This window comes from Aplidium turbinatum, chromosome 3, assembly GCF_918807975.1.
Source record: "Aplidium turbinatum chromosome 3, kaAplTurb1.1, whole genome shotgun sequence".
NCBI lineage: Eukaryota > Metazoa > Chordata > Ascidiacea > Aplousobranchia > Polyclinidae > Aplidium > Aplidium turbinatum.
Window position 1 is genome coordinate 1,613,653 of NC_137474.1, and position 12,279 is coordinate 1,625,931.

Genomic DNA, 12,279 nt, shown 5'->3' on the forward strand with positions numbered 1-12,279 from the left:
TTTTACGAAACATTGCTTACGAAGAATTGCTTTACGAAGAATTGTTTACGAAGAAAACGTCGGACACCGTTTTACTCATACCCAACTGCACAAGCCAGGTAACGAACCAAGGTTTCTTGATCGTGTTTTTTACTTGTTTTACAATCCAAAGTTTTAACTGGTCGAGTCTTTAGTAGAAAGTGAGTGGAAATTAATGTTTATATTTTTCATCTTTGCATCAGAACAAGCCAAAAGCATAAACAAAGGATTGAGAAAAATAAAAGAAGTTTTCGATTCTCTTGGGGATAAACTCGCTCAATTCGCTTCAGGTGAGTTGCAAGGTTCAAAGTTTAAATTCTCCAACTTTTCCCTATCTCTATTCTAGTAATCTATGATTTCAGATCTGTTCTATGACCAGTAATGTTTATCATTTTCATAGTAATGAAGTTTAATTTGTAATGAAGATGTGCTTCTGTGGACAATAGACTTCCTAAAAATTGTGGAGAAATTCATCGAGCAGAGGTCTTATCTTGAATAGACGATCGGTTCCACCATCCAGATCGTTGTTGTAAAAATGGAGATTTTGCATGATTTTCATGAACTTATCCCTTGGCATGGTTTTCTTGAATAATGGCGCATCGAGCATACCATTCGTGCTCCAATACATCTGCAATTCTGGCAGACTCACCACTCCCATCATGATGGAAGTTGCTAAAAAAAACTGTCAGTTCTTCTGTTGTGGTGGCGTAATATGGCGTGTCATGCCGTCGGGAATTGGTGGCTTCAGGATGCTGTGTGGCATACAAATTGGTCTCCTTTTCAATGTTTTTAAGCGTTTCGGAAGTAAGAAAATGTTGAAAAATGTCCAGGGCCGAGGTATTTCATCTAGGTTCACTAGAATGCCGCAAGTGCCCACAAAAGGAAAACTTTGGGAATGAAGTTCAGTTTGAGTCCAATTCCAAGTCAAGTTTTGTACCACACTCTGATTTAGTGACTTGGAAGGAGTTTGATCCTCATCACTTTCATTGTCGCTTGAGTTCAGGGAAAACGTGTCAACCAAATTTTCTAACATCTTCATCTTCGGAACCGGACTCACCAGACGATGCAGAGCCAAGAATTTGTTGAAGACCAACTTCAGCATCAACATTCAACAGTAAAGAATCTTCTGGCAGCCATTTTTCAAATCGATAACGTACTATGCAAAGATTATATACACCACCAGTGGCGTAGCCAAGGGGGGGGTTTTGGGGGTTACAACCCCCCCCCCCCTTTGGCACACGTGTGACGTCACGATATTGAGAATGATGCTTTCAGTCTAAAAAAAATTGCCTAATTTTATACAAAACTGCATTAAAAGAGTGAGTTTTGCCAATACCAAACATTCAAACATCTCAGCCAGGAATTAACAACAAGAAAACATAGAAACTTAGCTTTATTTCCGAAAAATGCCGAAGAAAACATGATTTATCCTTTTGCTATGCCACCGGACAGCACCATTTTTCAGTAATATTCATACCCACATTTTTGTTGAAAATGCTCTCAGAATGCACCAAATTCAAAGTAATTTTTCAAAATTTTCTGGGGGAGGCCCACCAGACCCCCCGCCGCTGGGTGTCGTTTTAGGCGAAAACCCCCCCCCCCCCCTTTCAAAATTCCTGGCTACGCTACTGTACACCACTGAAAGACAAGAAACAAAAATGCATAAAATACATTGCAAGCATTACGAAAACATTACTAGAAAAATATTTCTGTTTACAACAAAAGAAAATTCGCGTTGCCACCTCTTACAAACTAAGCAACCACTGGAATACCTTCAATTCGCTCATGCTGAAGCAGTAGCTCAGAAAGTTACGTCACAGGCAGACTTGGACAACTAGAATTTTTGTAGTCTTTCAAAATTACATTAGAATTAGAGTAATATAAGCTTTTACAAACTAGACTAGGATTAGAATTAGAGCTACCCAAGATTTCGCAAATTTGAGTAGAATTTAAACTAGATTAGAATTAGTTGGGTGTAGTTGTCCCATATCTCTTTTTGGTCGGATAAAAATGCCGATGTGGCAAGTCGGGATCAAAGTGTCATTCCAGTCCACCATCACAGCGCCAAAACCACTTACGTCATAATATACATTGTAACGTCAGTGAATTGATGAGTTAATCAAGTTTGTCATGACTTTGCTGCTCAAGGGATGGAATGACACTTTGATCTTGATCGTTTTATTGCATTTTCTTTGTATAACGTTGATAAGAGTGCAGTATCCCTCCATTTGCCTAAAAATACTGTTGAACAAAGTAAAGCTTTTAGCAAAACTTGAGATTGGATAAGAACTACAATTAGAGCAAATAAGTTTTTACCGAATTAGATTAGAATTAGAATTACCGACATTTCGCTCTAATTTATCGAATTAGACAACTAGAATTATCTAGTTGTCCAAGTCTGCGTCCAGGGGCGCCGGAACGATTTTTGACTGGGGGGGCAAGATTACGAAAAAAGGGCACTTTTGTTTACTAAAAGGCCAACTTTTTTTCAAGTTTTAAGATAAAATATAGCGATAATGATAATCCGGTATACAAAGAAAGGCACCATGCTATGTTATAATGATGTAACCTACTGTCAAGCCTTAAAGCAGCCGGCGGCCATGGCCGCTAAGTAGTGCTTGAATGAACCGCCGGTGCTACCTCCTCAATCGGCCAAGTTTGGCCGCCGGTCTCTTCTAGCCAATTATTTAATTTCGCAATAGAATGATCGTGGATTAACTGTCGAAGATATGTAGTATCAAAGAGTGACGCAAAATTAGGCCAGCGCGTCATAATCGCCACTGTTGTGCGGGGAATATTTGTTATTGATGGAATATATCCATTATCCATCCTCGATCGCCAGCGCTGTAAGTCTTGTTTGTAATTTCCGACGTTTATTTTAACGAAGTCTTAATCCGAAGTGCTAATTTACATCGACTGGCAATATTGTCGTTTTTATGTCGATTCGATGTTGTCGGACATTAAACCGTTGTTAAAAAGGAGAACTAAGTTAGTTGGCATCAATGGGGAAAACATTTTTTGATCATATTTTGCAAAAATTATGCTTCTTTTAGTAATGTACATCATTGAAATAGCTAAAACCTCAATTGCTAGGGCAACAGGGATCAGATGTCAGTAGATGTAACAGAAAAAATATTTCGCACTTGCTAGTGCATCGTCAGTTCTGATAAAGGGCAGTTAAAGCCTACAAGTAATGTTTCAATCATTGAAATTTTTATTTTATTACCTTGCCGTCATCGTCAACACAGTCATGTCGAACGTTGTTTTTCGTTGCTAAAAAGAATTCTGTGGGAGTGGCGAACTTCTATAAAATCAGCCACATTGGAGACACTCGTGCGAGTGTCGTTTGAATAGTACTGGATTACAATCCCTAAAGCAGTTATTGCGTGGTGCAACGGGCCCAGACTTCAACAACGCTAAGTGATCATTTTAGCATTGTTGCAAGTTTAATTCTATTAACTTGTGCTATCGTTATTTTTATTTTGTATTTTGGCCTCCAAGCACGCAGATTTGGCCGCCGAGAAGGAGCTCCCGGTAGGCCACGATGGCTGCCGAAAATAAAAACGAGTTTTGAGGCCTGTAGCCTACTGTGTTGCAAAATTTTGTGCCTTAAATATTATTTTGAGGCAAAAATGAAAGATTATAGTTAGGCTAAAAGCGAATAGCAGAAATGGTTATATTGCAAAATGTGCAGTAGCTTACATGACTTTAAAAGGGCACCATTGCCCCCCCTTCCCCTCCATCTGCAGAAAATTTGAGGGCAGGGGGGCATTCGCCCCCCCTGCCCCCCCGATTCCGGCGCCCCTGTCTGCGTCGAACCGCATAAAGACCAAGTAGCAATAACTTTTACAGCGTTTCTGTTTATAAAAAGCTGCAAATGATGTGGCGTGTCGAAATTAGCTCAGGTTATGAGGTGTATCTGAGAGCGTTGACAGAGAGGGCCAAGGGGGGGCCTGGGCCAGGAATCATTTTAAGGCTTCGTGACAATTTCAAGGGGCACAGAAACGGCCTAGAGGGCCCCAGATTGTATTCCTTGGATATTTTACTTTTTCAAGTGTCTTTATTTGGAGCTCGAAGACCTCATTGGTACCTGGCCCAAATTATCCTCTCAACGGCTCAGGCTCTATCTATTTAATGACATTTCAACAAGTTGATATATCAGGCAATGTTGAATTACAAATTTGGTTAGTATTAAACATAGCAGTGTAATTGCATGGTCGAACGATTCTTTTCACCAGAGCAAGCTACACTCACCACAATCGAAGAACTGATTGGGACAGAAGCGATATCAACGTCGTCGCGTACAGAAGGGTCGATTCAGCCTCCAGGTATTTTGTTTCTTTCATATATGTTTAATCATAAAAGACGCAAATAAAGCAACACAATCCAGTTTCAACTACCAACTAAATATGTCAGTAGGCTACTTCTGTGTTAGGCTACATCAACCTCGCGTCCCTGGTAAGAAGATGATGAAACGACCCTACGATGTGCAGCTCAGTTTTTATGGTACTTTAAATAGTCTGACTTTAAATAAACAATGGAATAATAACGATAACATTTATACAGCGCCATATCTAACTACTTTTCCACGCAGTTGACATTGGTTGGCACCTTCTCGGGAACGGGTACCAGTACAAAGCAATGACTGTAGCCGATACTTGGGAGGAAAGCAGAGCATCGTGCATTGAAAGTGGAGCTGACCTCGTTGGATTCCCAACCCGACACTTGAACACGTTCGAGTAAGATCTTTTGGCTTAGAGCGGGAGCCTATAAGTTTCATCATGATGAAAGCAGCAGTTCGCGTTGCAAAACGCTTTAAACTTTTTTTAATAAATTGTAAACATTTACTGTAGTTTTAATCACGCCTTTGGCTCTGCACGACAATGGAAACGCCGAAGAGTCCCTCTACCCTTAGAATTTTTCACTAAGCTTATTAAAGATCACATCGGCATTGCTTTATACGCCAGTGGCAGATCCAGGGGGATCAAATGAGGCGATCGCTTTTCTTAAAACACAGAAAAGTAACTTTATTCATGGTGTATTTGCAAGGTTGTGTAAATGACCTACACACAGTGGCGTACGTAGGATCTTCTCAAGGGGGGGGGGGGGGGGGCATTGAGAATAGCATAGCCAGGAATTTTGAAATTATTTTTTGTTGACGTCCGGCGGGCGAAGCCCGACGTCGTTTTCGCTTAAAACGACACCCAGCGGCGGGGGGTCTGGGGGGCCTCCCCCAGAAAATTTTGAAAAATTACTTTGAATTTGGTGCATTCTGAGAGCATTTTCAACAAAAATGTGGGTATGAATATTCCTGTAAAATGGTGCTGTCAGGTGGCATAGCAAAAGGATAAGATCATGTTTTCTTCGGCATTTTTCGGAAATAAAGCTAAGTCTGTATGTTTTCTTGTTGTTAATTCCTGGCTGAGTTGTTTGAATGTTTGGTATTGGCAAAACTCGCTCTTTTAATGCAGTTTTGTTTAAAATTAGGTTAGTTTTTTTTAGACTGAAAGCATCATCGCCAAGCATAAAGAGACTGAAAGCATCATTCTCAACATCGTGACGTCACACGCGTGCCAAAGTGGGTTGTAACCCCCAAGGCTCGACCTCCCCCCCCCTTGGCTATGCCACTGGCCATTGATATCCCAGATGTCTTCATGATATCCCAGTATGGTTTTAGTTTAGACTTTATCCAGTTCTTTCGCACTGATCACTATAATAGGCTTACAGAACACTATGTTACATTGGCATACCTGGGGTGGGGTAGGTGGATTGGGCCATGTATTTCGTATTGGCTTAGTCTATAAAACAACATTGTTACAGTAATTGCTTTGACAGAGCAATACAAAACATATTAAATGCCTTAATCTACGTTGTTAACTACTAAAAATTTTTAAGGGGGGGGGGGGCATGGCCCAATGGCCCCCCACTGCGTTCGCCACTGCCTACACATCATTGTGATTTTCTTTCTTCTTTCTCTCGGGCCAAGGGTTTATTCTTTTACCGCCCTAAGATACCCTGATGTGTCTCGGTTTGTTGCCATTAGCCTGTTTTTCAGTTACCTGGACTCACCACGGGGAGGTTGACAGTAGTAATACTAGTCCAGTTTTAATCCGGTGATGTCCCCGTTATCGAGGGTGGCCGGATTCATCTCCAAGTGCCGCAATCGCCTTCACACCCTGCCTCCACATCGATCTGTTCAACGCGTTCTCTCTTGACAACATGTCACAATCCTGTCTTACACAAAAGAAGAAGATTGTATTTTTGTTGAAATCGTCCCCCTAAGACTACTTATTGGATCCACCCCTGGAAGAGTCCCTTTTCCCAGCTTTCCCTTAGAAATTTTCACCATGTTTATTGAAGATCACATCGACATTACTATATGCGACGGAAACGATTTTGTTTTGTCTGATTCTAAAAGACTGATTTGAAGTTGTCACTGTCCAGGCTACGAGTTTTTGAAGGAAAATGATAATTTAATATACCAAAATTATTCCAGAAACTATTTTACTTCCGATGTTTAGAGCGCTTATTGAAATTTTCGGAAGAACTGAAACTTATTGGATTGGATTGACTGACGTAAAAGAAGAGGGTACGTTTGTGTGGTTGGATGGGACCAAATTTAACGAGCCCCTTACCGGGAACAATGTCAACAAAAATTGTGCTGAGGTTGATCTGAAGAAGCTTCAAGTAAAAGTCAACTCCTGCAACGCACAGGGGTTTGCCGTATGCGAGAAGCTGGTGACTTCTGTTGATGGATCAGATCCTGAAATAATTGATGATTAATCCTGGAATCATATCAGGTCTTGTTTTTGCTTGCATGACGTCCTCACAGACTTAAGACGATAGACTCAAAAACATATATATTAAACAAACAAGTTATTATGTCACAATTCTTAGTTCCGATGCAACTTCATATTTTAACCCAAACAGCAAATCAGTTGTTTTTTACATTGATTCAACGTCTAAATACGTCTTAACGTCTAATCAATCGATTTGCTGTCTGGGAAGCAATCTTGCTTTTGAACAAAATTTTTGCAACCAACAAGTTGAACATCGGTGTGTAGCTTAACTTTTCAATTTTATTATGTTATTGGTTCCTATCTTGAAGTCAACTCTTTTTTACGTTGATTCAATGTAAGCATGTAGATGTGTTTTGGCACACTTGAAGAGATGCCTGAAGGTGGACACGAAGATTGGCTTTCTTACTTAATCTCAACTACCGGGCGTAAGCTTGGTTGCGACAAAAAAAGGAAGGATTTGATGATTAAGTTATGTTCTTGCCACATTGTTCTTCATTGCTTCCACAATGCACAAGACATAACTCTCGCATTATGTTGTTAAGAGGTGTATTTACGTTTTCTCGACTGTTGATTGCCGAGTTGGTCCAACAAATCATTTCACTTTTTGACATCGTTTCAACATCTGCAGTATCCTTTTATTATTACAATCTTATTGCAGACAAAACTTTGCCCATTATAGTTACCATACAAAAATGATAAAACAAGCCAACCAGAAAGGAGGATCTATTAACAATCAAAATAAACGTATTCAGTATCCAACCATGATGTTTGTTATTGGTTTGGAATCTTTATTTATTAAGTTGTTGTTGTTATGATTATATTATAAGTTGTTATTATTAAGTTGTTGTCACTTTGAAATTGCAGTTGCTTTTATTTTGCGGTATTTGTTTTTTTCTTGTATTATATATTTTTATTATTTCCTTTATTTTTCCTGTATTTTTATTCTATCAAGGCTTATGAGTTCGACTCTCGGGGTGTGTGCTTGAGCAACGCATTTCAGGACTGCTCTCCATTCAGCGCATATTAGTGAATGAAATAATTCCCCGGCAACACCCTTTCTTGGGAAGAACTTGTAAAACGTGACCTTGTAGCCCTGAACATGGACTCTGCCGACCCAATAAATCGCGAGGTGTTGAGGGGAAGACTTCGTTCTCGTCAGACAGACAGGCCACGCTCTCGACATGAGGATTAATTCATGGCCTGTATAATCAAAATTGTTTAATGATGATGACTTATAACAGTCAGCAATTCTGTGAACAGAGAGCATAAAATACATTTTGGGCAGAAGAAACGCTAAGATATTTCAGAAACTTTTGTGGGAGTGCTGCAGCACCGCAGCGGCGCAGCTAGCGAGTCGCTCCTGCCTATATCGACTGTTGTAAGTTAGTTAGTAGAATCTTTTTCGTCCCGGACGCGTTAATGACGAAAAATGAAATGAATGAGTTATACAATTAAAATCCTTCTGATATGGTTGGTTGGTTGGTTTTGAATCTTTATCCTCGGACTGACAAAGCCTTGATAGGTTATTCCTGGTACTTGTTCGCATACTTGTAGAGGCACTTGACGCAGGGCCGGTTACCGAGATTGGCAGAGTGAAGTTTTCCGATTGTTGAAGTCTTGTTGCCGAGAAATTATTCCATTCACTAGGTGCCGCTGAATGGAGAGCAGTCCTGAAATGCGTTGCTCAAACGCACACCCCGAGAGTCGAACCAGCGCGTGTGATCTTGAGCCCGGCGCGTAACCACTGAGCTATCGGGGCGGACGATATGGTGTAATCGAGGCTAGCACTACCTTTGTTTGCTACATAAATAAATGTAGCATATCCACATGCAACGCATTCAACTTCAAAGTCAATAAGTCCTTTTCCTCAACAAGGATACTTCTGTCACAGCCCATAAAAAACAGATTTTTTTGAAACCGGTTGTGATAGACTTTGATTTAATTTACTTAAAAATAAATTCTATTAAAAATATAAGTAAGAAAATTTAAAATGCAAAAAAGAAGACATTTGAGCAATTTCAAGTCCTTGGAGGTCCTTCATTTTTTATGAGAAAATCCTCTTAAAAGAGAACATATGGCAGCCCTACCTGCTGACAACGAGTGCTGAGAGGTGTCGATTGAATGTATGTATAACCAACTGAACTTTCGACGCCTATTCAACAAACTAAATAGTTCAATAAGGGATCACAGAACAGATTCAATGTAGTATCCTTTGTTTTCGACGAAATTTTATTCTATTAAAAATGTAGTGACGTCATAAACTTCTCTTTAAAACTGTGTTGTTAGTGGTACAAACATCCAGTGAAAACAGAAGTCAAGTAACGGGTCGATTCAGTAAAATTCATGTGAATATCGTGTGAACAGAGTGAAGCCAAGAAGCGATCTTGTTTTAGCAATGAATGTTACCACCTACGAGAATAATGAAATTGATAGTTTCTTAGCCAGTGATTTTCAAACCATGAGTTGCCGCCCTAATTTGGGCCCCAAAGCTATTGACTGAGAAAGAATTGCAAGGGAGTTTAGAGCGAGGCGAGATTGTTCTGCAAGGTTGCTTCAGATAAAATAGTAAATTTTGGGAGCCGACAAAATAACGTTTGGCGAAATTTATAATCAGACTAGTCAAGGCAGGCGAACATATTTCGCTATGCAAATGTGGCCTACGTCGATAGAGCAATAAAAGAAGAAACTGATTTTCGTAAATACATGTGAACATTTTTAAGACAAAAAAACATTTTGAAGATGTGTTTTGGCATCATGGGCAAAACGTTATCAAGGAAATTAAGTGACAATATTTTATTTTTTCATATTCGTACAATATGTTTCCTCAGTGAAGTTTGACAGAAACCAACAACAACTGTCGTCTAATAAACCTTAATTCAAACTGAATTTGGAAATTTAGTGTGAATATCAGGAGTATGTTTGTTTTCGTCACAATTGCGTTTGTGCTGACGAATGTAGCGCTTGAAAGAGTTGATGGAAAACCGTGTGGCATTGTAACAAGTCAGAATATCCAATTTATTCGCGGACCATCTGGAATTCAAGGCCCACCAGGCCAATGCAAATGCACTTTCTCACACAACATTACAAAGCTAAATAACGAACTAAGCAATCTGCAAGGTGAGATCGGGATTAGAATAATCTAGAATATTAAGTTTTTGGTCTCGGTTATTATACTGTCTTTAGATATTTTCGTTTAGTTTACCTCTTCTGAGGTTGAAGCAGTGAAGCAGAGTGACGCTTGCGGTCTGATCTGAACCCAAAAATTTGTGAAATGATAAAGCTTTGGTGGAGAGTTTGCTTTGTTGAACCGCAGTAAATTTGAGAAAGCAAACAAAACAATAGTAGTTTTGTTTGGCGTTTTCACACTTGAAGCTCTTTGTCTTTTAGCTAAGTTTTTAAATATATTTTCGCATTGGTAAACTGTGTTGAAGCCACAGCAAGCAATAATAATGTGGTCCAAGCAGAGCTTATGGCTTGTACATCTTGACAGAAATAAAAGCTCATGGCGATGTATTGTAAGTTTGTAACTATAAGCTATCCCAGCAATTGCAAACGATAAGCAGCAGACGGGTTGGACTCTTCGACATATCCTCACTGCAATAACCGCGTCGTGTCGGCCCCTGTGTTTGCGGCTGATTCCTCTCACACATCCCAACTGTTTGTTGTAGCATTGTGTCTAGAAAAGTTCAAAAATCTTTATTAAATTCCGACAGATCAAGCTACGACTTCCAGCATGGAACTCCATGAAACAAAAAGAGAGTTAACTTCACTGAAAAAGGAGTTTGCTCAACAAACTGCAAGTGAGTTGTAAATTAAAAAGTTTTGAACTTTACATCTTTCCCCTCAATCTTGTTCTTCGCTGCCCAGAGCATCACGCAAGCTCTTGCTCTATCGTTGAACTCGGTTCGGCTTTTGAACACATCATGAAGTCCAGTTCCACTGCAAAGTGAAGTGTCATTATTAGGGCCATTTTTATATGACCTTAAAAAATCAATAATATGACTTTATTTTTTGGAAAATATGACTTTATATGACTTTATGTGAAAATCGTTTATTTTTACATGCGAACAACGTCACTCACGGAACTAAAGAGTAAAACATACGCAACATAACAGTAATACACATCCATTTTTATTTTAAACCACTGTTGTAGTACAGTTTCATGTAGTGTGGAATGTTGGAGTCTTTGAAGTTACGATTTGGACGTAAAAATGACTTTAGTAAGGAAAATGAGCGCTCCACAGACGCTGACGTGGGTTGACACTTCTGCAGTTTTGCATAAAGCGCTGGTGAAATGTCTTGTCTTTGTAGCTCCATAATTTGTTTCACATCGTTTTTGTCCAATCGCTTCTTTAATGTAATTTTTGAGCTCAAGCGGATCTTTTCCGAAATCAAGGGCATTTAGATCAGCATGGGCTTCTTTGATGGTGTACGTACAACTTTCCATTTTGAGTATTAAGTTGACCTCAATGTGTGACCTCATAAAATATAGGTCTGTGACTATAAGTGTTGTGTATAGGCTAATCCTACAGTTTGCCTTCGTTCAATCAGAAATTGCCTTACTTTCTTAGTGCTTAATTGCTTCACCGCTTAAATTGGTATTTTTTATTTAAAGTATACAACGGTATGACTTTATATCTCAAAAATATGACTATATAACTTAAAAAGCTGATTTATGACCTAACCAGGAAAATATGACTTTATATGACTTCATAACTTTCTTAATATACCTCATAGGGATGCGGTTTTTGCATTAAAATTGATTTCACGACTTACTGATGCATAGAAAAAAATATGACTTTAATGACTTTAAATGGCCCTAGTCATTATTATAACACATCAAGATCCAGAAAATAAACTTTGTATATATGTTTTATGGCACTATTTTGCACCCAACTGGTGTGAAACAAATTATTATTATATGTTTTATATGATATGATCTTTGCAATCAGAATTAACTTACGTAAGTTGGCAATACAACGAGCTGTTTCGTGCCACGTTTCCGCCAGGAATTTAAATATTACATTAAGTAAATGAAAACAATCACGCGGAAAGAACTGCAGTGGTGGGGTACGAAAAGTTTTCTCGGAACATTTGAATTTAAATATCCAACAAAGTTATCGAAGCACGGTATATCAATCAAGAAATTGCATCGAACATTTTGAAACTAATCTGCATAAAGAGAAACCACAGAACCTTTAAGCTTTCCTTTGAATAAAATTCAAAACTTTTGTAGTGTTTGAACCGATTTTTCAGGTTAAAAGAAAAGAAAAACACGTGTCTATTGCTGTCAATTCTTGCTACACTCGACTGCCGAGAAACACATGTTGTTGAAAAAGTCTTGATGGCTAGTGCGGAGGCTACACCGGTATGGTTAGCGAAACACTATGCTCGCTGTTTTATAATGAGTAGTCAAGTAGTGCTGACGCCAGGGAGATCGTTCCTTTTCAACACGATAAAG

The 12,279-nt window shown here is 39.1% G+C and overlaps 1 protein-coding gene across 1 annotated transcript; it reads left to right on the forward strand.

Annotated features, from left to right (window-relative positions):
• Positions 1–4,231: 4,231 nt before the first annotated feature.
• LOC145766011 (killer cell lectin-like receptor subfamily B member 1B allele A) lies at positions 4,232–6,801 on the forward strand. The gene is made up of 3 exons (XM_082577664.1): positions 4,232–4,346; positions 4,613–4,757; positions 6,540–6,801. Exons 1-3 carry the CDS (start codon positions 4,232–4,234, stop codon positions 6,799–6,801), a joined length of 522 nt encoding a protein of 173 aa, XP_082433790.1.
• Positions 6,802–12,279: the final 5,478 nt, after the last annotated feature.

Excerpts from the sequence above, each read along its gene's own strand:
- LOC145766011 (XM_082577664.1), top strand. The coding sequence starts at position 4,232 with ATGGTCGAACGATTCTTTTCACCAGAGCAAGCTACACTCACCACAATC. Across the intron at positions 4,347-4,612 it reads AGGGTCGATTCAGCCTCCAG|TTGACATTGGTTGGCACCTT; the intron begins GTATTTTGTTTC and ends TTTTCCACGCAG. Across the intron at positions 4,758-6,539 it reads CGACACTTGAACACGTTCGA|AGCGCTTATTGAAATTTTCG; the intron begins GTAAGATCTTTT and ends TCCGATGTTTAG.